Genomic DNA, 27,129 nt, shown 5'->3' with positions numbered 1-27,129 from the left:
TAATATTAGAAAATAAACTTGGAGATTTTAACACTCAATTTTTATTTTTAAAAATCAAAAATTATAAAAATTTTTGAAACACAAAATGGAAGAACAAACATCCCTAGAAGAATTTTCCACACCAATACATGTAAATACCTTCGCATTTCCGAATGAACCAGATTTGCGTTTGGTTCACGAACTCTACCGACCATCGGAGAATGTCAAAAAGTTGGAACGACGACGAACAATCTTTCCCGAATTATTTATAGAGAACTACAACTTGGGGACATTGGCAGATCTCTCAGTGCGTTGTTTGGCCCGGGCATTCGGTCCTGATCCCTTGCCCATCATAGCTGATGATCCTTTAAAGTTAATGGTACATTATGATTCATTGGATATTGATATGCCCTTAAACCAATGCTGTCACATAACCTCGGAACGATTTTGGAAGAGATTGGTGCTAAATAAACATCCTGACAAAAGTTTGTCCCTTCAATCGAATATAAATTGGAAGAATTTGGGAATTTCTTTGAAACTAGTGGAAATGGTGGAGGCTTGTCCAGCCGAATATTGGCCTGCGGAGGAAATGTCAGAATTGTTGCAAAAGATACAGGAATTTGTTCTTGAGTTGCATATCAAACGTTTGCAGTCGCTGATGGAAAGATCCTTTGAGAAATATTTTAGTTTGAAAAAGGATTCATCAACGACGGAAGAAGATGATGATACGAATGATGAGATTACTGATTCACCCATACCTACTTCCGAGGAGGGTGATGTGGACGAAGAGCTAAAAGCCAAGACTGAATCCCAAATAGCCTTGGCCCAACAATTGGCGGAAGAGAAAGAGCAACGCAAAATTGCCCGGCAAATTCTTAGACAAGACAAAGCCAATGCTCGTCAGGAAAAAGAAGAAAGACGTCTGAGACGTGAGGCCAGACGTCACGAGGAGGAACAGGCGGCCGAAGAACTTAAAAAGAAGAAGAAAAAGAAAAACAAACTACCGAAAAGTGTTTTCGAAATTGAAATTTCCGAAAGTGAAGATGATGGTGAGCAGTTTATTGTGGATCGTCGAAATCTGGAGCTATATTTAAAACACAAGAGGGGTTATAATTACCCTGCCGAACACTGTCATCACATTGATCTGAGATTTGTACAACACTTGAAGAGCCTGACAGATTTCACCTTAGAATTTTCGGGGCCACTGCAGGGTAGGCAATATCATCAGCGTCACTACAATTTCTCCCACGAGGATATAAAGAACTTGGCCTAGTGAGTTCATTAGATATTTTTAAGAAAGACATCGGAGCTAAAATTCCATTTTTTCCAGCGGCATATCCTTGGCACCACAATTAAGAATATTTCGTTTACGCAACAGCCGAATGGATGCCGAAAAACTTTTGACCCTAATTCGGGGTTTAAAACACCTCGAGAAAATAGAATCTGTGGACTTTGGCTATGACCAGCTAATGGATGATTGTGGCAATGCCCTATATGAACTGTTTGAAAATACGCAAAGCATTCGTGGTCTGGAATTGGAATCAAATCAATTGGGCGAGGAGACCCTAAGGACATTGGGTGAAACTTTAAGCCATTACACCCAAGGAACTTTGGAGTATTTGGGTCTTGCACGTAATCCAATAAATGATGATGCTCTTCATGCTTTGATATCGAATATTTTGGGTACTCCACATATCTCTTCGTTGAATTTGAGAGGTATAACTTATTTATCGGAAGATGGGTTCATTTGTTGTGTGGCCCATGAGTTGCTGAGGCAACATTCAGTTTTAATGCATTTGGATATTACCGCTATTCCCATTGGCCCAAAAGCTGCAGATCAGATGATGCTATCACTGAATTCAAATGAAAAAATATTGAATTTAGATTACCTCGCCTGTGGTCTGGATGAAGAAACTGAGCAAGATATTGCGGTGATTTTGAAGAGGAACAAATTCATTATCCAGAATCCTTATATTGGAGATCAAACTAAAACCGATGAGGACATTGATGAGTGGTTGAACACAACGACGTAAGTATCAAAAGACCGTCAGACAAAAGTCATATTCAAGATTTTCCATACATTTTGCAAACTGAGATGCTGCAGGAATGTAAAAATATTATTACGAAAACCGAATTTTGTTTACGATAGAACGAAAAACCCGTAAAGAAAAATCAAAAGTCGGGCTGGGCGACTATATTATACTGTTACGCAAGATAATTGAATTACAGAAAATCGCTTTGGAGGGTATATTAATTTTGTCATTCTATTTGTAACTCCCCGACAAAACGATATATATTCTTGATTAGCATAAGATTCTTAGTCGACTTAGCCATGTCCGTCTGTCTGTCTGTCCTTTCTTGAACATCTCCTTGGCTTCCGAACGGAGTGAATTATGTGGACAAAATTTCACTGAATTCATTTTAGGACAGCAAGATTTACTGTGTGGGCTGTATAGGTCCACGCTTTGGTATAGCCCCCATATAACTATGCGGGCAGATTTAAGGTGTTATGAGTAGATAAGTCACAATTTTATCCAGAATTTACAGTTCTTGCAGAAAATGTACATATAGGTCAACATTTTGGTAAAGGTCCGATATAACTGTATCTTGCGATATTCCGTATTTTGATTAATTGTGTCACACCGTTGCCAGAATGTTTTCAAATTTAGTATTTGGGATTCATAATAGGTACTACTTAATACCGGTACCTCCCTAAATTCGGCATTTTGTCGATTTTTGCGACATTGTTTAACGAAATATTTCGAGGTTGATGATTGGTGTTGCCAATAGGGACTATCTTCTCTGATAGAAAATTGTTTACATAGGCCCACCTGTTTTTATAGCCCCCAAATAACTGTACCTAACGGTATTCGGTATTTTGATAATTTAAGTAACATTTTTCGATTGAATTGTTTCAAATTTGGTATTTAGAGTTCGTTATGAGTACCACTTCCTACTACCGAAAATTACCTGTACGGATCCACATCATCGTTTTTCCCCACATTCGCATTTCTCCCTATATTCGATATTTTGCCGCTTTTAGCCAATTTTTAAACGGAGTTATCTCAAAATTTTACAATATGTACCGCATTTTCTGCCAGATAGTTGGCTATACAGGTCTATATTTTCGTATAGCACCCAATATTCGATATTTTAACAAATTCGCACGTATTTTTTCAGCAGATTTTGTTTACCCCCCACCATGCTATGAGGGGTATATTAGCTTTGTCATTCCGTTTGCAACTCCTCGAAATATTCATGATAGACCCTACAAATTCTGGATGAGCGTAAAATTCTAGGACGTCTGTCTGTGTGTCCGTCTGTCTGTTGTAATCACGCTATATTTCGAACGAATTGAAATAGAAGTCTAAAATATTGCACACAAGTTCATTTTGCCTGTAGTCAGGTTAAGTTCGTAAATGAGCCATGACGTTTTCCCATATAATGGTGCCTCCCGATATTCGGTATTTTAATGATTTTAGCGACATAATTCACCCGAATTGTTTCGGTTTCGAAGTTTGTAATGGGTATTACAGCCTATGTTTAAACATTCATAAACAAAACATATCCATGTCTTCGTATAGCCCCCTTATAAAGGTCAACATTTAAATGGAATTTTTTAAAATTTGTTGAAATTTTTCAAGTTTCTTCCAAATGGTGGAGGATATTCAAAGTTTGGCCCGGGAATTCAAAGTACAGTCCACATTATTTGATGTAGAACTTAAAAATTGGACAGAACAATTTGTATTGTGTTTAGGATGTTTGGTATTGGAAATGAGATATATCGGCCAACATTTTGGTATAGCTCCCATATAACTGTACCTCCCGATATTCGGTATTTTGACGATTTTCGCTAAATTTGTTCACGGATTTGTCTAAATTGGTATTTGGTCCCAGAATCAATCGAATGGCCAACTCTTCCTTAACAACAGGAATTCATGAATATTTCAAACAGATATTAGGTTTAAAGTCGTACTTCTTGTGGCTTTATGCAAAATTCTCCTACAAAGCATCATTTTAGAATGATGACGTCAAGGACCAAAATATTCATATCAAGTATCAAATTTCCCTATAACAGTACGTTTACAAAAAATTGTGCTTACCCCCTGGATTTGGATTAAAATTGTCATATCCATTACGTATACTTAAAATAAATCCTTTTAAAGTAGGTTAACCCTACACAAGCTTCTAACATAAATATGGCACCTCTTGAAGAGATCTTTTATAGAAAGAACACCTCTCAGAAAGAAGAAATCTTTAGTAAGAATAAGTTTTAGTTGACTAACGTTGAGAGATACCTTCTAGAGGCTTTCTATGCAGAGAATACCTCTCAGACTCAGAATAACTTCCGTAGATATTTCATTAAGCGTAGACTACCCAGAGATCTTCTATTGTGAGAGAAGACCTTTTTAAGGTTTTTATTGAGAGGGGATCTCTCAGCGGTCTTCAGTTCATAGGATATCATCAGTGTGTACAAAAGTTTAAAGAGGTAACCTATATTAAGATACTCTCTGATGTAATTTATTTCGTGGGTATTGATACTATTTCCCAATTGATTTTGTTAAACATTTTTTCTGCTCTTTGAGGGTAGATAACCTTCCGATCTTCTTTCTTTGGCTTTGTCAATTTTCCCCAAGCATATACTCTCTGCTTCTAATTTTTTGACACCTTTTATGTGAAGATAACCCCAACGGCCTTCTCTCAGAGGTTGAAATTTCCCAGAGGTCTTAAATTTGGAAAAAATCTCCCATAGCTGAGATAGGACCTCCTGGAGATCTTCTATATAAAGAATACCTCTCAGATGTTTTCTTTAGTAAGAAAAACTTTTAGTTGTATTCTAAGGGTTTCCTCAGAAATCTTCTATATATAGGATACTATCCATGTGGAGAAAAGTTTCCAGAGCTAACCCACTCAGAGAAAAAATTCAATTGGTTTTACCCATAAGAAGCAGATTTTCCCAGACATCTTTTAGAAAAGGGAGGCCTTCTAAAGGTTGTTTGTGAAAAATCATGGTACAATAAGGAGGTAGAACAGCTTCGTAAAACTACAGAAATACAGCCCTGAGGCTATGCTCGCTTCCTGTCAGACTCATTCAAAATTATATACAACAAGTTGTTTTCAATTTTTTTAAATAGCGCGAAAAATGAATGAAATGCCTGGATTTTCTCTCAAAAATAAGATCCAAACTCTCCAATATTTCAATTTCATGGCTAAACTTGTTAATAGCATTACTGCGCGAGCCGCAATGTATGTGTCTTCCAATCATTGGTTTTTAAAATATTTTGTTTTCATTTTTCAAAACAATAAATACATACACAAAATTGGCAGAAGTCGGGCACACTTAGAAAAAAATTGTACTCAGTTGGTAGCTCTACCCTACCTTTTTATTGTACCATTTTGAAAAATAAATGTTCTAAATGTTCTAAACAAAAGACATAGGAGACCTCTGAAATATCTGCCGTCGGATTTCTGAAAAGAGCTATAGGATTTTTTTAGAGAAACGTAAATTCCCTAGGTTTTGGGTTTCTTCTAATTTTTTGACTCTCCGACTACATTGATTTTCGCTGAGACCGTATTTGTCTAGCCATAATATACTCTTTCCATTCATTGAAATATTTTTTTTTTTGAACTGCTAACTTAATATACAATCTATAACTCATCACATATAGGAATCCAATACTTCTACGAGTTTTGGCGAAACGTGAAAAGCAAAAAGAATGCCTTTCCCAAAAACCCAAAGAATTTGTGACATCGCCGCAAACCTCACCCTTACAAAGTCAAGAATCCTTTAAACTCGAAACCGATGGAAGTGTCTATGGGCAGATAGCATCAAACTCGGAATACAGCATGGAAGCAAGAGAACCATTTGTCTACGAATCAAATCAATTTGATGAAAAGGAATTTTTGCAACATCTCTACTTACCAGGACCCAAAAATCGCTATTATCATTTCAAAACATTAAGGGATTGAAAAAGAATCTTGCCATGTCATGTCATTGTTTATTACGACAGAGCGTGGGCTGGGGCTGGGTTTGCCGGTTGGCACAACAAATCGATAACCCTAAATTTCTATAGTAACAAATATTTTTCGATTGTTTTATTTGTTTGATTTTTATTGTCAATTTCGTTTCCTACCTGTTTCTGTTTTCCTTTAATCAAAGAAAGAAAAAAACAAACGAAATCCAAAAAAAGTCAAAATCATTTTGACAATTTTATTATTTATTGAAAGAAATTAAATGTCCATAACAAATCTATTGCAATAATTTTTATTTAATATATTTTTTCTTATAAACAATTGTTGTCGAAACTAAATAAAAAACTCGTGGAACAAGATATTTACTTGGTATGATTATATTAACGAAGTCCGACCAATATTTGATGTGTTAAGGTATTCCAAATCTGAAAATGGCTGCTGTTGACAGAAAAGTTAAAATTGGTTTACAAAGTGTAGCTGGTGGCGTCGGCGGCGGTTCCACTGGAGCTGGTGGCGACAAATCAACATTAAAAGGCAAAGGTTCACATAAAGTGGTAAGTTTCGGGAAAACGCCAATGGAAATAAAATAAAAAAATTAAACATTCGAATACGTATACAAGGAAAAATAGTTGAACGTGTGTTTGGGTAGGTGTTTGATTATTCAAATGATACGCTACCTAAATCACAATGTCTCACTTTCCCTACCCTAACAGAATTCATTATTCAGGACGAAAGCTCAAGTTAAATTGATATCCTTTATAAAGGCATTTGTTTCATATTCTCATGGAACAAGAATTGAAACTTAGATCTAGTGCTGTCATGTGGCTCGTGCATGAATTTCATAACCGAATCAAAGATCGGGAAATCACATACAAAATGCCGAATATCAATAGGTATATCCTACATATTAGATATATGGTGTCTTTGGCAACATTACTGAAAACAATACGAGGATTATGGCCCTTTTTTGAAAACTGGTTAAAATTATTTTTAAACTGGATCGTTGCAAGAAAAATATTCTACAAAATTATTTGTCACAAAATTCTACTCTAGGTGCCAGGAATTCATAAATAGTAAAAACAAATCCTGGAGATCTTCTATAGAAAGAATACCTCTCAGATATCTTCTTCAGTGAGAAGAAATTTAGTTGTCTTCTAGACGTCTTCTATACAGAGAATACCTCTCAGATGCCACCCACAGATCTTCTATTATGAGAGAAGACCTTTTAGAGAATTTTATTGGGAGAGGTGTTCTATAGATCTTCTATAGATGGAGAAAAGTTTCCAGAGCTAAACCACTCAGAGAAAAAATGCAATTGGTTTTACCCATAAGAGAAAGATTTGCCAGACATCACTTGGAAAAGGAAGGCCTTCTAAAGTTTCTTCGTAAAGAATAAGTTTTCTAATGGTTATTTTCTGTACAAAAGACATAGGAGACTTCTGAAATATCTACGTCGGATTTCTGAGAAGACCTATAGCAATTTTTTACATACAGGATTTGCACTCTACAAGAATAATATTTGGTATCAGATATTGCCCAAAAATACCTTTGCCAAATTTGATCGATATCGGATCAGATTTGGATATAGCTCCCATATATATCTTTATCCGATATCCCAAATGAACTAAATTTTGGCACATTCGACCGAATTCAGTATATATGCAAGTACATATGCAGTACATTCGGTGAAAATCGATTCATATATAGCTATAGCTCCCATATATATGTTTCATCCTATTTGGGATTTTAAGTCCCTCATATGCGTAATATGCTCTCCACAACATTGATCTTTGGTACCAGATATCAAATACAGCCCAAAAATGCCTCTGTCAAATTTTATCGATATCGGATCAGATTTGAATATAACTCTAACATATATCTTTATCCGATTTAATATTTATTGTGCACCAAATGGCTAATATCATCCCAAATGAACTGAATTTTGGCACATCCAACCGAATTCAGTATAGAAGCAAGTACATCAAATTTGGTGAAAATCTCTGATATCAAATATAGCCCAAAATAAATACCTCTGTCAAGTTTTATTGAGATCGAATCAGATTTGGATATAGCCTCCATATCCGACATCGTTATCCGATATTAGGTTTATTGTGCACCAAAGGGCTAATATCAGCCCAAATAAACTGAATCTGGGCAATTCCGACTGAATTCATCCTAGAAACAAGTATATCAAATTTGGTGATAATCGGTTCAGATATAGCTTTAGCTCCCATTTATATGTTTCACCCGACTTGGAGTTTTAAGTCTATATTTGATACCGAACATCAGATACAGCTAGAAAATAATTCTGCCAAATTTTATCGAGATCGTTCGGATTTTTATATACCTTCGATATACATCTTAATCCGATTTTACGATTATTTGCCACCATATATGCAATATCATCCTAAATTGGGTGGATTTTTTCATATTTAACCGTATTTTTCCATTTGGTGGTCCGGTATATCTATTGCTTCAATAAATATTTTTTAATATAATCATGCACTATACAGCAATATTATTCGGTACTACAGGTACAAATGCATCCGTTAAATTTGTTAAAAAACGATTCAGAGTTGGATATAGTTCACAAATTGTGGCTACGCATTCAAACAAGATCCATCGTTGGTATGATCTACTCCACATAAATAGTTTTTGAGAAACGTTCCTCTTAAATTTAGGTTACTTTGCAATGTAAACTTTTAAAACGCCTATACATATGCCTTCTTCTTACGGTCTTCTTTCATTATCTGCTCGATTTTCCTTGTAATTATTTCTTGTATAGTGTTATAAATGTTGAAAATGTTGGTCCTTTGTGGGACATGTGCCAGAAGGAGCAGGCTGTTGTTGAGTTTTTTTCGTACCGAATCTACGTCTGTTCGATTTCTATGAGATTTTGGTTTATTTTCAGATAACTTTCTTCGTTTTAGCGAAAAGTCCCAACATGAATGCAATTTTTAAAATATTCTCAATTTTTTGAATCTGGTGAGCCGGGTGAGCGCTGAAACGCAACATTTTGTTTTTTTTTTTCTGTACAGAGTTGATGTACTCAAGGAAACCCTTGATATTAAATGATAACCAATTCCGCCACAACATGTGCGGAGTGAAAATACTCCATGGAGACCTCAAATACCAAATAATGGAAAAATGTTGTCAATAGCTTTAAAAACTGCTTAAATGTCTTCAGAGGCAGTCCTTTATATATCTATAGAATAGCTGGACTATTTTCTATCTATCTATCTATCTATCTATCTATTTTCTGGACTATCATTTTTTCTATAGAACTCAACTTAAACTCAAAAGTCTGCTATCAATAGGGGACCTCAAATATCTCTATCTAGCTCAGAGTTCTTCTGCATTATCATTATAAGTAATATAATAAAACATCTCAGATGGAGAGTGTAAAGCTAGGATTTTCGGGAATATTTCAGCAATAATTTTACCGCTACAAAACTGAGGCGTATTTCAAGATGTATATCCTCAGTCTATATCATCTAGGTATTTTGATTTACATTATGAATATTCAAAATGTTGACCCTTTATGGAGGTGATAACGATTTGGACTGTATCGACTACTTCCTTCACTTCACTTCCACTTCACTGAGGGAGGTACAAGGATGAGTGCGACGATAAATTGTATATTCACACCAGATCTCTGATTGAAAAAAATATGTAGATTTACCAAGTTTGAAAAGAATCGCCGACATGCTTCGCATGTTATGAGAGATATAACTGTTGAAAATTGTTACGCTTTGTAGGAGAGGTATCAAAAAAGGTAGACCCATATCTATCACCTTCACACCAGATCTTGCGTTAATAAAAATGTTTGGATACGTGAAATTTTAAGAGAATCGGGTGCTTATTTCGTATTTTTATGAGAGTCATAATTATTCAAAATGTTTACCCATGGTAGAAAGGTACCAGAAAGAGTAGTCCGATATATAACATCTTCATACCAGATTTTGTGTAAAATATATATTGGGGTATTTGAAAAGTTGAAGAGAATCGGATCCTTTTATTGTATTTTAGGAGAGATATTATTATTTTAAAATTTGACCCGTTATGGGGAAAATACGAGAAGGTCCACGATTTGGTATAGCCCCAATATAACGGTACCTGCCGATATTCGGCATTTTAATGCTTTGTGCCACATATCTTCTAATATTTACTCTACCCTAAGGTGGAGGGTATTAAAAGTTTGACCCGGCCGAACTTAATGTTTTTTACTTGTTTAATATAATCATGCACTATACAGCAATATTATTTGGTACTATTGGTACAAATACATCCGTTAAATTTGTTGAAAATCGATTCAGAGTTGGATATAGTTCACAAATTGTGGCTACAGCCATGATACGCATCGTTGGTATGATCTACTCCACAAAATTCCCAATATAAATTTTTTTGTTACGGGAGCTCTACTATATACGCATAGTGGTGTAGGAGATCATATAGTCGGGCCCGCCCGACTTTTGACCTTTCCTTACTGGTTTCGAGTTAATGCATTGAAGTAACATTTAATTTCGTTTTAGGTAAAAGGTGTCACAGTTTTTAAGAAACTGCGTTTAATAGTTTTGGAGAAACGTTCCTCTTCAATTTAGGTTACTTTGCAATGTAAGCTTTCAAAACGCCTAGACATATGTCTTCTTCTTAAGGTCTTCTTTCATTATCTGCTCGATTTTCCTTGTATTTATTTTTTGTCTTGTATAGTGGTATAAATGTTGAAAATGTTGGTCCTTTGTGGGGCATGTGCCAGAAGGAGCGGACTGCTGTTGAGTTTTTTTCGTACCGAATCTATGTCTGTTTGGATACGTGAAATTTGAAGAGAATCGGGTGCTTATTTCGTATTTGTATGAGAGTCGTAATTATTCAAAATGTTTACCCATGGTAGAAAGGTAGTCCGATATATAACATCTTCATACCAGATTTTGTGTAAAATATATATTGGGATATTTGAAAAGTTGAAGAGAATCGGATCCTTTTATTGTATTTTAGGAGAGATATTATTATTTTAAAATTTGACCCGTTATGGGGAAAATACGAGAAGGAGTGGACCGACATATTCCATCCACACACCTGAACTTGTGTTGATACAAATATTTGAATGTGCCGAGTTTTAGGAGCTTCATGATTATTCAAGATTTTAGCCCTATGTGGGAACGTACCAGAATAAGTGGTTCGATATGTAACATCTTCATGTCAGATCTTGTGTTAACACAAATATTGGGATGTTTGAAATTGGAAGAGAATCCGTTGCTCATTTTGCATTTTATGAGGACATGATGAACCAGCCAAGAAAGTCTAAATGTCGGGAGGGTCGACTTTATGATACCATACACCCATTTGCATATTCAGTAAAACTTTATATAACAAATAAAAAATATATCAACTCGGAGGAACAATACATATGGAAGCTATAGCTATATCTGAACAGATTTTCACCAAATTTGATATACTTGTTTCTAGGCTCAATTTGGTCGTAAGTCACAAATTCCATCCCATTTGGGTTAATTTCACACGTTTGGTGCACAATTAAAGGCAAATCGAACGAGTTACGGCTGCGGAGGACAAAAATATCAAATCGGATGAACAATATATATGGGAGCTATATCGATGTCTGAACCGATTTCGACCATATTTGGCATTCTTATTTCCAAACAAATGACTTGTGCAAAGTTTTATCTGGATCGGGCAGTAAATGCATCCTGTACTTTGTTTACTAAAATATATGAACAGATAGACAGGCCGACGGACGGACATGCATAAATCGACTCAGAATGTGATTCTATGCAGATCATAAAAGGGAACTGTGGATCGATATAGTTTCCTTTTGTCTGATACAAACAAATGCACAAAGACATAAGACCCTGACCACATTGTGGTGTAGGGTATAAGAAGAGGGTGGAGGGTGTTGGAAATGGACATTATATTGTCCATTTCCTCACCTGACTTAGCACTAATTTGGGATTTGCAAATTTTGAGCAAAATCGGAATGGGGAGGTACCAGACGAAGTGGGCCAATATTGCCCATATCCGAGCTCGATCTTTGTTTGAAAATAATATTACGATGTACCAAGTTTGGACCAAATCAGATACTCGCTTCGAGAGTTATAGTGCGCATCAGCCAGCGAGACAGACGGATGGACACCTCTAGATCGACTCCAAATGTCCTGAAACTGATTTAATCCAAAGAGACTGCTATTTCGATGAGATACTTTACTTTTTTGAAGATTTTATCAAATTTAATTTCGAACAAAATGAAATAGGTTAATATAATTGTACTCAGAAGTGTTTTAGGTCTGCAGGACTTTTGGTATTGAAAATGGGTATGTTTTTGTATAGGAGTTTTAGTCACAGCTTTAAATCGAATTTGCTGTAAATTGGGAATATATATTGTCAGTAAGGTATAGGTCCAAGTTTTATTTATAGACAAAACATAACTGTACTTCCATATGTTTTGTGAAGGTCCACGTTTTCAAATAGCAGCATATAACACTTGATTTTTAACATTCTACGGACATTTTGCAAGTTTTATACTTTATACATCGGTTTTTTCTGTATATATAGATTTTTTAACTTTGCAAAAAATGTTTATTCGGATTTAAGGTTTGTTTTGATTTTTTTTACACAATTCCATTATAACATTTTCGTCAACTTTTTTTATTCAAATATTTTCTAATCCACTTTAATAAATTCATTGTCTATAGTTTTCATTTTCACTTTATCCCATTTGTTCTTTTGTTATCCTTTCTTTCCAAAATTCCACCTGATAATGGCAATTTATATGAAAGTCAAGTGGCTTTTATGCAATTTCATATCAAAAAATCAAACTTATTATTATTTTCAACCCTCACGCCCTGTATATTTCAATTCTGGCAAAGAGAACGGGTTATCATCATGCAGAACAAAAAATTATTACCTTTTAATATGCCTCGATATGAAGTTACACTTAATTGAGTTTTCCAATTTTTGATACCAAACAGCACCGTTACCACCGCCCAAAATTGTTGATATTTAATTTTGTCACGGAAGTTATTAAAACAATAGCAAATGTCGAATGATGATGGAGACAAAAAAACATATTTCCATATTTGTGTGTAGGTGCAAAAAATGCAAGGATATGAAATGCAATAACTACACTGAAAGAAAATTTCTGTAAGCAAAATATTTGAATTTAGTAAAAAACAATAAGTTCGGTCGGGCCAAACTTCTACCTTTGGGTAAAAGTATCTGAAGTCAAACGTATTCCACTTTAAATTACAAATACCAGTAAGACCGTTTGGATAATGCTGTTAAAATTTTCAAAAAACCATGGGTGAGGCCACTGTATGGGGGCCATACAAAAATGGGAATTTATACTTCAAGGATTGTCATCTACCAAATTTTCTTAAATATCAAATTTAAAAAAATTCGTGGGTAAATGTGACTAGGATCATCAAAACATCGGGTATCGGTGTGTATTCGCTTATAGGAAAACATGGACCTACATTTTCAATGTTCTGACGCCGTAAATAGAACTCATTATGAACCACAAATACCAAATTTTCGACAAATCCGTGGAAAAATGTGGCAAACATCATTAAAATACCGAATATCCTGAGGTACCGTTATATGGCTACTATACAAAAACGTGGACCTATAATATTTTCCTGATGCTGAAATTAATAAAAGCTTTCTTTTGACCAGTATATATGAAGGAAATTATGCGGTTCATTACATGATTGCATAATGTAAAACGATCCATTACTTGATATCCATAATGTGTTCTTGGTGGATTTTTATACCCTACACCACATAGTGGTAAGGGTATTATGTCTTTGTGAATTTGTTTGTAACATGAAGAAGGGAGCGAGATAGACCCATAGTTACTTTTGAGGATCTTCATAAAATCTCTTTCTGAGGTAGCATTTACTAACCGATTGAGATGAATATTTCCAAACAATATTTGTTTAGCTCAAGGACGAACCCTGCTGAAATTGGTGAGAATCGGTTCAAATTTAGATATAGCTCCCATACATATCTTCAAGTGATTTCGGGTTACTTGTGCACCAAATTGCCAATATCAGTTCAAATGACCTGGTACATCCGACCGAATTCATTCTAAAAACAAGTACTTCAAATTTGGTGAAAGTCGGTTCAGATATAGTTATAGCTACCATATATATATGATTTATCCGATTTGGGGTTTAAAGTCCCTCACATGCGTAATATGCACTCCACAACAATGATCTTTGGTACCAGATATCAAATACAGCTATGGAACAAATGTTTCAAATTTTGTCAATTTCGGTTCATATTTGGATATAGCTCCCATATATACAGGGTGAGTTCAAAAAAAACTGCAACCAAATTAAACGTAATTTTTACATTTTTTTATTTAATTGAATGAAAGCAAAAATGTCGGGAATAGCATCAAATTTTAGAATAAGTTTAGATTTGTCCGAATTCGTCACCTTTGGTACGAATTATGGCCTTCGAACGGCCAATGAAACCGTCACACGCTACCCAAATGTTGCTCTGCGGTATTTTGGCCTATTCACGGCGAAGCACTTGCTTGAGTTGATCGACACTTTGGTATTTTTTAGTGCCAACCTTGCTTTCCAAAATACTCCAGACACAATAGTCCAACGAATTGGTATCCGGAGATTTTGGTGGCCATTGTGCGCTGGAAATGAAGCCTGGAACCTCATTTTGTAATCATTCTTGGGTGGCGCGTGCTGAACGCGATTGTGCTGAGTCCAGCGGGAATGTCCAAGGTGTGCGGCCAAAATGTTTACGTGTCCAAGACTTTAATACACCCTCCACAATATTTCGGAATTGTCTAAAAATTCACACAAGGAGTTCCTTGTGAGTACTTTATCCCCTGGAAGGGAATCATCTATATAGGTCCACTTTTTGGTATAGCCCCCATAAAACGGACCTCCCGATATTCGGTATTTTGAGGATTTTTGCCACATTTTTCCAAGAATTTGTCTAAAAATTGGTGTGTGTAGGTTATAATGGGTTCTAGCTCGCGTGGCGAGTCATTGTAATTATAGGTCCAAGTTTTGGTATAACCCCCATATAACGGTACCCCCCGATATTTGGTGTTTTGATGATTTTAGCCACATTTTCAATGGAATTGTCTGAAATTCTACACAAGGAGTTCTTCGTGAATACTTTACCCCCTGAAATAGAATTGTTTATATGGGTCCATAATATCGTATATGCCCATATTCAAAGTTCAGACCGGCCAAACTTACTGTTTTTTTACTTGTTCATATTTAACTCTTTGAAAACAATGCCCCTCTAAAAATTAGCATTCAGGAACTACCGTTTTTGTGACAAAAAGAATTCAAGGAATCTTAATGCCTACTTCCTATACTCTGCCAATTAAATTAATAGTAATTAAAACAATTACAAAAGTCGATTTAGTCGAACAAAACTCAAGCAAAACTATTAAAGTTCAGCCATAAAAGGTGATGAAAGCGGCATTCTTTTGTTATTCATTTACATTTTGCCGTTTTGTTGCATTTGTTGTTTGGCTATTATTAACGGTTAAAGTTCACAAAATGACATTTGACATTACACGCCATATATAGTCGAGACATCATCACTTAACCATTTAATCTACCCATTCTTACAAACTATCCTTGAATACATCCTTGTTCTATAGTTCAATGTCTACCACGCTCTCTCTCTCTCTTTCCGACGACGAGTATTCTGTAGTATTGAGGGAAATGTTATTGACGTATTGTTTGCCAATTGTGTTTGACTGTCTGTCTGCCTATCTGGCAGTAAGTAAGTTTGTTTGCAATTGTTTCGGTTTTTATATGTGGCATTGTAAAACATAGTCGAGTGAAATGAAGAAAATAAAACAAATGATTGAATATTGACTTTAATGAATGCATGAAAATAAATAGCAACAACAAGAACCCTTTTTTCAGTTAGGGTAATGCTTGAAACCCCCTTTTGTTTACAAACTTATGCTATTATGAATGAAATGTACAGTGGTTTCCTACAAGACTTTTGTTAGGGTTTCCTCATGTTCGAGTGTATAATAGAGTGGGAGAATATGAACCATATAATATGGAAATATTTCTTAAAATTTATTAGAATCGATGTTTTTTTGGTGTTTTTGTCACAATGTTAACCCGAATTTGCTGTTAATTGGCAAAATGTGTTCCCATTTTGTAAGAAATATCCTTGCATAGAACTGTTAATATAGGTCTATGTTTTGGTATAGTCCCCATATAACTCTAATTCCAGATATTCGATATTTTAATGATCTTTGCGAGATTATTCACCGGACTTGTTTCAATTTTTGTATTGTAAGTTTATAATGAAATCAGCAGCCTGTAGCCGAAAATTGGCTTTGCAGGCCCTCGTCTTCGTATAATAGTAATAGAATGGTTCCTCCTTTTATTCGGTATTTTGATTATTTTCGCGACATTATTCACCGGGATCGTTTCAAATTTCGTATTTCAATTTCCTTATGGGTACTACAGTCTATGACATAGGCAGTTCCACGTCTTCGTATAGACCCCAATATAAAGGTTACTTTGTATAATCCGCATTTTTATCATTTAAGCAGTATTTTATTTACAACGGATTTTTATACCATCCGCCTTGAAAAGCAGGGTATATTACATTTGTTTGTAACATTCCTAAATAATCGTCGTAGACTCCATAAAATATATGTATACTAATAATCAGCATACAATTCTAATTCGGTTTAACGATGTTCGTCTGTCTGTTAAAATCACGAAACAGCCCACATTTTTTGAGTAGAGCTTCAAAATTTGGCAGAACAACTTTTTTGTATAGCCCTCATATAATGGTACCTACCAATATTCGGTATTTTGATAAATTAACCCACATTTTCATAATGGGCTCTAGCTCCGGCAGCAGAACATTGAATATTTATGTCCACGTTTTCTTATAGCCCAAATATAACGATACCCGCCGATACTCGGTATTTTGATAATCCTAGTCACATTTGCCCACGAAATTGTTTCAAATTTGGTATTTAAGAAGATTTCGTAGATCACAATCCTTGAAGTATAAAATTGTCTATGAAGGTTCCCGTTTTAGTATGGCCCTCATACAACGGTCTACACCCACTTTATGGCTTTGTTTGAAAAGTTTAACAGCATTATCCACAGGTCTTTCTGGTATTTAAAGTTTAAGGTGGAACAGGTTTGAATTCAGATACTTTTATATAAAAATGTTTTCTTTAATGTTTTTTGTGTTTTTTTTTTTTGAAAATTTGCAAATTCTTTCCTAATAGTAGAGGGTATTCACAGTTCGGCCCTTATGCTTTTTTTTGACACGTACGAAAATTTTGAAAAATTTGTTCAAAAACTAAAAAAAGGGTAAAGCCGGTTAGTATCGCTGTATGAGGACTAAAAAGTGAGAAATTCATTTGGAACCATTAACATACATAATGGGGAACTATACCAAATTGTGAATCTGTAGTGAATGTATATACTTAATGTAGTTTCTTTTGAAGTGTCCTGAAAAATATTTTAAAAGACAGTTTATAATTCTATGCTCCTTAAAATGTCGGCCCCTTTCCTCTTTATTATTAAAAAGTTACAGAAATGTGAATAAAACATCCAAACGAACGAAAAAGATTTATTGTTACTTTTAAGAACCTTCATAGAATCACTTTCTAAGTCGAATTCGGCGTTTTTAGCTACCACTCAGCAATACCGATTCCAAATTTTATCAGGATCGGTTCATATTTGGATATATCTCCCACATATATTTTCGAACGACTTTACGTTTATTGTGCACCAGGTGGTTACTATCAGTCCAAATGGAGTGACTTTTGGAACTTCCGGCCGAATTTAGTCTAGAAGCAAGTACTTCAAATTTTTTGAAAATCGATTCAGATATATCTATAGCTCCATTATATATGTTTCATCCAATTTGGGGTTTTAAGTCCCTCACATTCGTAATATGTACTCCTCAAAAATGGTATTTGATACAGGGCATCAGGTACTGCATGAAAATACCTCTGCCAAATCGGTTCAGATTTTTATGTGCCTTCGATGTACATCTTCATCCGATGTTACGATTATTGCACACCATATATATAATATCAGCCCAAATTGAATAGATTTTTTCATATTCAACCGAATTTTACCATTTTGTAAAACTCGGTCCGGTATACCTATTGCTCCAATAAATATTTTTTATATATTCCGTACCATGCACCGTAAACTTTTTTGTTACGGGAGCTCTACACATAGTGTTGTAGGGTATCATATAGTCGGCCCCGCCCGAATTTTGACCTTTCCTTACTGTTTTTTATATATTAATGTCCAATGTGATGCATAATGTATATAATATGTATATAAAACCAAGGCTTTTTTTTATCGGAAACTCACTGTACATTTCCTTCTCTGAAATATGAATGGAACAACCAACATTTCCAAGTAGAAAACAAACTATGGACGTAAACCAAAGAAAACAACAACAAAATCATAACAACCAAACAAAAACTTTAGAATATTTACCAGCTTTGCTGCGCTTCGCGGAAGGCAAAACAAATTTAATTTTCGTCATTTCATGTTAGTAACTCTTTGAACGGAAAACTCTTTGCAAGTGAAAAATAACTTGGATTTGGAATTCGGAAAAATTAACCAGTTGAAACAATTTGAAAGAAAATGTGGAAACTTGCAAATAAAGCTGTTGTGGTATAATGAAAGAAACAAAAAATAAACAAATAAAAATATCTATCTATATAATTATTATTAGGCTGACAACGACAACAACAACACACAACAGTCAAACATGGTTAAAATGAATGTGGATTTTATGAAGAAAATTAAAATGTACAAATAATATGTTAATTGAAAAAGTTTTTATTCGAGTCATTTGGTTGTAATCATGAATTCTTTTTAGCCATGTGCTCCTGTTGTAGATATCGTAATAAATAACATAACTATTAGTCAAGTGGATTAAAATAAATTAAACCGAAAAAACAATTAGCATAAGCAAATTATATACAAACACACACTCCCACCAATTTGTAGATATTAATTTTATGCATTAAATTAAACATTCAAACAAACTCCCTCACACACACACACCCAAATACATATAATTGGATAAACATCAAACATTGTAAATATTTGATTAATTAGACATTGGTGTTTTATTGTTGTTTTCGCATTAAAACACTCAAGGCAGAAGGATAATCTATATATAGATCAGGTATATATAGATTATATTATATTTTTTGTGGTTAGTACCCAGTATGGCTCCTCCATTGGCTGGCTGGCTAACAGTTGTACATTGTGACAAATATATTAAATTAATTGTCATTGAAATTGGTTTAGCAGAAACTCAATACGATTGCTGAGATTAATTGAATTTAGTTAGCTCAACGGTAATTTTAAACGGATTTATTTTATTTTGATCGGATAAAGTGGAAACTGCAACGTATTAAAAATATTTGATTTCAAATGGATGAAGAAGATTTGGTAATTACTCCATATGTGAAGATATATTAAAAACAAAAATGAAAACTAATCCCCATGACAACTTTTTAAGATTAACATGAAATCTGATTGAATGTTTATGTGATTTATTAACATTAAGAGAAGTGATTTTAATTTTACGCAGCTAATTATAGGCTCTATGTATGACTTCAAATTTGAATCGTTGAAACCAGTGTCATTCCGAAATTTGAAAATCGTCTGCCGTTTGCAGACATGCTTTTAATACTAAATACGATATATCTTACCAAATTTCCTTGTGTTGTCGGGTGACTTAAAGAAACCAAACCAAGCCAATAAGGAAATGTCAAAAGACGGGCGGGGCCGACTATAAGACCCCCTACAACAGTAGTAGATCTCCTGTAACAAAAAAGGTTATATTGGAATTTATGTGAAGTGGATCTTAACAACTATGAACCTTATTTGAATGCGTATCTTGGCTTTAAAGTAGTCACAACTTGTGGAATATATCCAACTCTGAATCGATTTTTAACAAATCTGACGGAGGCTTTTGTACCTCTAGAAGCAATTAATATTTCTCTATAGTGCATGATTATATTGGAGCAATAGATATACCGGACCGAATTACACCAAATGGTACAATTCGGTTGAATATGAAAAAAATCTATTCAATTGGGCTGAGATTACATATATGGTGGACAATAACCGAATAACTGAACCGATTTCGATAAAAATTTGGCAGAGGTCGTTTCGAGTTTTAGCTGATGTCCGGTATCAGATACCCCTGTTGTGGAATGCATATTACGCATGTGAGGGACATTAACACCAAATCAGATGAAACATATATATGGAAGCTATAGCTATATCTGAACCGATTTTTCGATTTTTCGTAATTGCTTTTGGGCTGAATTCCGTTGTAAGTGCCAAACTTCGTGATACTGGTAGCGTAGCCCGACGTCAAAGAAGTGGACGGAAGAAAACAGCAACATCAGCAGAAATGGTTCGAAAAGTAAAGAAGCGAATTGGTCGAAACTCGCGTCGCAATGGCCGAAAATGGCTCGTGAGCTGAACATATCGCAATATTCCATTCGGCAAATATTGGAAAATGAGCTCGGGCTAAATCCATTGAAATTCCAAAAAGTGCAAGAACTTACACCGCAACAGAAAGAAAATAGACTCAAAGAGATAAAGAGTTGCTTCGCTTGTCCGAAAGTGGTGAACTGTCGAATTCAGTTTTCTCCGATAAGAAAACATTCGTTGTCCAGCAGTTTGTAAACAAACAAAAGTGATCGTGTTTACTTGCTAAAGAGGTCAGCTGAAAATCAGTTGGCCACCAGAACTCAAGCGCCGGCCATGGTGATGGTGTGAGCCGCCATAACACCCGATGGTCGCTCTCCGCTTGTATTAATCGACCGCATCAGAATAAATGCCAAATATTATCGCGAAAATATTCTGGAGGGTGTATTAAAGCCTTGGGCACGCAAACATTTTGGCCGCAGACCATTAATGGTTACAAAATGAGGTTCCTCGCTTCATTTCCAGCGCACAATGGCCACCAAAATCTCCGTATACCAATAAGTTGGACTATTGTTTCTGGAGTATTTTGGAAAGCAAGGTGTTGGCACTAAAAAATATTAAATTTTCGATCACCTTAAGCAAGCGCTTCGCCGGGAATGGACCAAAAATGCCATAATTCGTAATTATTCTAAAATTTGAAGCTATTTCCGAAATTTTTTGTTTCATTCAATAAAATGAAAAAAAATTTAAAAATTATGGCGGTTGACTTTGTTTCAATTTTTTTTATCTCACCCTGTATGGGAGCTATATCCAAATCTAAATCGATATTGACAAAATTTTATGCACTTATTTCTGATCTGTATCTGGTACCAAAGATCATTGTTGTGGAGTATGCGAGGAACTTAAACACCAAATTGGATGAAAAATATATATGGGAGCTATAGCTATATTTGAACCTAATTGTTTGATGTACTTGCTTCTAGACTAAATTCGTTCAAATATTTTGACAGAGGTGTTTCTGGGCTGTATCTGATCTGGTCCCAAATATTATTTTTGTGGAGTGCATATTACGCATGTAAGGGACATAAAGCCCCAAATCGGACGGAAAATAAATATGGCAGCTATAGCTATATGTGAACCGATTTTTTTATGTACTTACTTCTAGACGAAATTCGGTCAGATGTGCCAAAATTCAAGTCATTTGGACTGATATTGGCAATTTAGTGCACTTTTAATCCGAAATCAATTGAAGATATATATGGTAGATATATTGCGATTCTCACCAATTTTAATTGGGTTCATCCTTGAGCCAAACAAATAGTGTTTGGAAAATTGTATCTCAATCGGATAATAAATGCTACAGACGGACGGACTGACATGCATAAATCGACTCAGAAAGTGGTTCTATGAAGATGCTCAAAAGTAGTTATGGGTCTATCTCGCTTCCTTCTCCATGTTACAAACAAATGCACAAAGACTTAATACCCTTACCACTTTGTGGTGTAGGGTATAAAAATGTGTGTTTCTTTGTGGGCAGGAACTCCATGGTTCATTGTTTTGTTGTATGATAAATATTTTGCATATTTTTGTCTCAACTAACTTTTGGTGAGTAAATGTTCTCGGAAGATAACACGAATGGAGCAAATGTGTAAACTACTACATATACGGAATATTTGTCCAATTTTGAAATTTTAATAAAAACTGAAACTAAAAAATATAAGATAAAAAAATTTCATATTTAGGAACGATTCTCAATCACTGTCCCCACTTTTTATTTGTTTAATATCAAATCCATACTGGGTAAAATCACAAAATTATTTGTCTTATAAAAACTGCTGTAAATACAACTGAATATCTAGCTTTATAATTTTTAATGCAATCTTTATTTCATTTCTTTTGTAAATAAAATAATTTAGTTAATTTAGATAGCAAAAAAAAAGTATTTAAATACCGATCCATGGCTTCTGAGCAAACTTTCGTATCTGAGTCTGAGTCCATAGAGCCTGGAAATGTAAACGAAACAGGTTCAGTCATTGACAATGAAGAGGATGAGGTAAAAAAGATAAAACTACAAAAACTGCATGTGGCATGAAACGTTTTTTTTTTTCAAACTTCTTAAAACACACGAGTTTTTCTCTCCGCCGTAAAACTATTTGTAGCGATATAGTGTAGATTAAGTAAATGTATGTTTATGTGAATGTATGTACGCTTTCTGTGGTGAGTCCAAATATTCACACAATACTCTCTTCTTCTCTTGGCACAGAAATTTTATCTTCAAAAAATTGCTTCAATTAGCAGGGATGGAGTGTTAATTTCTTTGATTTCTTATTTGGATCTTAGCTTAATCGTGCCTCAACGGCCAAACCAAAGCCACCCACAGATGGCGCTGGTGGTGGTGATGCTGATGACTTGGATGCCTGGGTAAAGTCGCGCCAATTGGTCAAGCCTGACAACCAATTGGATTTAACCGAAGCCGAATTATCAGAAGAAATAACCAAAGTTCTGACGACGACCAATACAAATGTGGTGCATAATTTGGTCGTCTATAGTTTCAAGGAAGAGGCCTATGTACCCCTGCCGCCAGCCGGTAATACAGTTACCCTGCTAAAATTCGACGGTAATTCTCTTCATATCGATTCGGATGAGGCGAAATATCAAATGGAGGAAAGTGGGGAAATTGGTAAGTTAGGGTATTATTTTTTGTGTGGAAATTATTATTTTACACATATTTTGTCCTTAGGTTATCCCCTGCCGGCTCCCCGTTACTCGTTAATGGAAGCTGAAGCTGCTCCACCCAAAGCTGATGACGGTGAAGCCGGAGAGGGTGGAGAAGGTGAGGACCAAGAAGGCAAAGAGGGTGAGGAAGGGGCTGAGGAGGCTGAAGGCGAAGAAGAAGCCGAAGAAGAGGCTGCCGAAGAGGGTGGCGAGGCCGAAGAGGGTGAAAAGATTGAAGAAGAAACCGCAGATGCAGCTCCAGCTGCCGCAGCCGCTGGAGGTAAAAAACGCAAGCTCATCAATCAATTTAACTTTTGTGAAAGAGCGGCATTGACATTTACCAATCCAACTAGGGTAAGGAGGAGCACACTTCCATGAGATTTTAAAAACTAGTCTCTCTCAATATTTTTTGTCAGAATGTCGACACCCAAACCATACCGCCCCCACGATCCCAGTATGGCGCCAATGTCTTGCAATGGGTCATTTATGACAGCTATGCAGAAGATTTTGAACAGCAGCAGAAGGAACGCGACAAAAAGGATGATAAGAAAGCGCAACGCAAGGATGAGTTGAAAATGAGCAAACAGGAACTGAAAGCAGCACAGGCCGAGGAGCTGAACAAGAAGTATTTGAAATGCTGGCAGATACTGGAACGCATGATAAATCAAAATATCTACAAGGACATTGCTCATGATTATCGTTATTGGGAGGATCCGGCCGATGAGTTCAGAGACGGCGAGGGTACTTTGCTACCGTTGTGGAAATTTCAATACGAAAGGACCAAGAAAATGAGCGTAACCGATGTCATGTTTAATCCTTACTATTACGATTTGTTTGCGGTGTGCTTTGGATCACGTAAGGAATCAAGGAAAATATATCCGAATACTTTTTACATAATTTTTATATTCTTACAGACGACTTCATGAAACAGCCCAGCGAGGGTTCCATATGTCTTTTTACTGTCAAGAATCCATCGTATCCAGACTATATAAGTGGGTAGTCTGTTATGAGGAAAGGAGATTTATTAAAGTTCCATTTTTTAACCTTTCGATTCCAGTCATGACCGAAAGTGGTGTAATGTGCTGTGATATCCATCCAAAATATCCTTTCCTAGTGGCAATTGGTCTGTACGATGGTAATGTCCATGTCTATAATCTGAAGGAGAATTATCGAGAACCTTTGTATGTATCTATGGGTGTTGGCGATAAACACATCGAATGTGTCTGGGAGGTAGGTATTAAAGGTTTTGATCCAGAGATACGTGCATTAGAAGACTACCAAGTATTTTATATAAAGAGCAAAGTCTTCTCTTCTTTCGGAAAATTCTGTTAGGGTTGATTAAGGATATGTCCTACAATAAAGGTATAGTACTACACACCAACGAAAGGGGATATTAGGATCTTACTTAGAAAAATTTTAAGACTTCTCTTCATCAGAAGAGTACCTAGTATTTTATACAAAGAACAAATTCTCCTCTTCTTTCGGAAAATTCTGTTAGGGTTGATCAAGGATATGTCCTACAATAAAGATATAGGACTACACACCAACAAAAGGGGATATTAGGGTTTTACTTAGAAATTTTTTAGGACTTCTCAATTAAAATTTTAAGGACTACTCCTGAAGGTCTTCCTTGAGAAGTCCTAAAGTCCTTAAGATCTCCTTTTATTGGTGTGGGAGTCCTATATCTTTACTGTAGGACATAACCTTGAACAATCCTAACTGAATTTTCCGGAAGAAGACGAGACTTTGTTCTTTGTATAAAATACTGGGCATCATAAGACCTTGAGATCTTCCTTTGCCCTTGCAGACGGTGAGGTCCTCTTCTGCTTCTGAAGACAGAGAAGCCTTCTGCCCTGAAATAACTTAAGGTCTTCTTCTTGCACTAGAAGGCAATGAGGCGTTCCATAGAAGACCTTGAAGTTTTCTTAGTTTAATAGAAGAACTTGAGGTCTTTTTAGTTCCAAAGAAGAACTTGAGATCTTCTTCGTTCTATAGAAGAACTTGAGGTCTTCTTCTTTCCATAAAAGACCTTGAGGTTTTATTTATTCCATACGAGACCTCGATATCCCTTTTTTCCACAAAATTCTTTCAGGTCTTCTTCATTCGATTGAAGTCCTTGATGTCATCTTCGTTCCACAGAAGACCTTGGGGTTTTCTTCATTGCATAGAAGATCTTGGGGTCTTCTTCGTTCCATAGGTGAGCCTGCAGTCTTACTCATCCCACAGAAGACCTTGAGGTCTCCTTTTGCTCTATAGGATATTTACGTCTTCTCATGTCCTAAAATTCCTTTAGGCTTACTTCTGCCCCAGAAGACTCTAAGGTCCTAAAACACCTTGAGGTCCTCCCTTGGCCTAGAAGTCCTTGCGGTCTCCTTCTACCCTAGAAGACCTTGAGGTCGTTTTTCGCTCAAGAACATCTTGTGGTCCTTTGCAGTCAAGTTCTTGAGATCTTCTTCCGATTGAACATCTGAAGTTCTTCTTTGGCCCAAGGAACCTTAAGATCTTCTTCTGACCTAAAAGACCTCGAGGTTATTTGTCGTCCTAGAACATTTCGAGGACTTCTTGCGCCCCAGAATGTCTTAAGTTTTTTTTCTGCTCTAGAAGACTTTGAAACCTTCTACTACCCCCTACTTAACAATAAGCCCTCTAGATGTTCTTTAGAATTATTCTGTTAATTTTTTCTTAATGATTTTTCAAAATCTCCCACCTTACAGATAAAATGGGGTCCCGATATGGCCGATGGTGAAATCAATTTCTATTCCGTATCCTCGGGAGGTCGTGTCTTCAATTGGGTACTGATGCAAAATAAATTAATGGTGACGACAATAATAACGCTGTTCCTTGAAAACGGTATTGTCTCGGGACCAGATGGTACCGAACTACGTCTGCGTAGCTGTGGCTCCTGCATGAAATTTCATCCCGAAGATCCTGAAATATTTCTAGTGGGCACCGAAGAGGGATGCATCTACAAATGCAGCATTGCCTATAGCTCAAAATATCTCATGACATATCGAGCCCATAATTTATCCGTATATCGTATTGATTTTAATCGCTTCAATTCGAATATTTTCATATCGTGCAGCGGAGATTGGCGTGTTAAAATCTGGGAAGACATGCGTCCTGAACCATTGTTCATCTTCGATTTGGGCTCCGCAGTGGGAGATGTTAAATGGGCACCGTATTCGAGTACGGTGTTTGCAGCCGTTACTAATGAGGGAAAGGTTTATGTCTTCGATTTGAATGTGAACAAATACAAAGCGATTTGTATTCAGGCTGTGGTGCCGAAGAGGAAGAATAAATTGACGCGTTTGTCGTTTAACGAGAAATTGCCATTTATCATTGTGGGCGATGATAAGTAAATAATTAGTTCGATTTGTAGTCTATAAGTTAGATATTGATTGTAGTTTTTTATTGCAGAGGCACTGTCACCTCTCTGAAATTGTCACCCAACTTGCGTCAGATGGTTAAGCCCCCCAAGAAACAACAGAACTTGGAACAGTCTGTGTTGCAGGTGCAAAAATTGGAAAAGTTACTTTCCCTGGTGCGAGAACTACCCGAGGGTGAAATCATCAAAGATACCACCACAACTGTCCAGAGTTGAAAAATAAATGTGATGGTCCAAAAAGATGTGTGTGTGTGTGTGTGTGTTTTATTATTTTGGCAAGTTGCAATGTGAGTAAATTCAATTATTTTGTTACCGGTGGTATTGAAACGTTTATTTTAAATAAAAGGTTTAGTTAATAGAAGTCTTCGGCAAGATTGAAATCTGCGTGTTTACGAGCGAATTTTGCTCCCACTCTGAAACGAGCGAATCATACGAAAGTAAATAGCAAAGACCACAACCAGATATAGAATGATGACAGATTTATGACAGATTAACTAGAATAATGGATGTTTGAAATTATAAAGAGACTTTCAGAACAAAAGTAAGAGACTGAGGTTCATGTAAGCAGCGAATGTTTATATACAAAATCAGATGTGAGCCAAATAGACTGCT

General features: G+C 35.7%; 2 protein-coding genes across 5 annotated transcripts; both read left to right on the top strand.

The window, feature by feature from the left end:
- Window positions 1-18: 18 nt before the first annotated feature.
- On the top strand, window positions 19-6,313 carry LOC101887845 (uncharacterized). Its single transcript, XM_005183214.3, has 3 exons — window positions 19-1,251; window positions 1,310-2,008; window positions 5,649-6,313. Exons 1-3 carry the CDS (start codon window positions 86-88, stop codon window positions 5,947-5,949), a joined length of 2,166 nt encoding a protein of 721 aa, XP_005183271.1. The 5' UTR covers window positions 19-85; the 3' UTR covers window positions 5,950-6,313.
- Window positions 6,229-26,759, top strand: LOC101888011 (dynein intermediate chain 2, ciliary). Of its 4 annotated transcripts, none has more exons than XM_005183215.4 (8): window positions 6,229-6,506; window positions 22,758-23,097; window positions 23,158-23,486; window positions 23,549-23,987; window positions 24,047-24,124; window positions 24,190-24,362; window positions 25,847-26,487; window positions 26,550-26,759. In XM_005183215.4, the coding sequence occupies exons 1-8, from the start codon at window positions 6,384-6,386 to the stop codon at window positions 26,731-26,733; spliced, it is 2,307 nt and encodes a 768-aa protein (XP_005183272.1). In that variant the 5' UTR covers window positions 6,229-6,383; the 3' UTR covers window positions 26,734-26,759. The 4 variants fall into 4 exon arrangements, with proteins under 4 accessions (XP_005183272.1, XP_058983835.1, XP_058983836.1 ...); XM_059127852.1 differs by lacking the exon at window positions 6,229-6,506 and adding an exon at window positions 18,496-18,635; XM_059127853.1 differs by lacking the exon at window positions 6,229-6,506 and adding an exon at window positions 19,392-19,424.
- Window positions 26,760-27,129: the final 370 nt, after the last annotated feature.

Source organism: Musca domestica, unplaced genomic scaffold, assembly GCF_030504385.1.
Source record: "Musca domestica strain aabys unplaced genomic scaffold, Musca_domestica.polishedcontigs.V.1.1 48, whole genome shotgun sequence".
Classification (NCBI taxonomy): Eukaryota; Metazoa; Arthropoda; class Insecta; order Diptera; family Muscidae; genus Musca; species Musca domestica.
The sequence above is the reverse complement of the archived record's forward strand: the minus strand, read 5'-3'. Positions and strand labels throughout refer to the sequence as shown.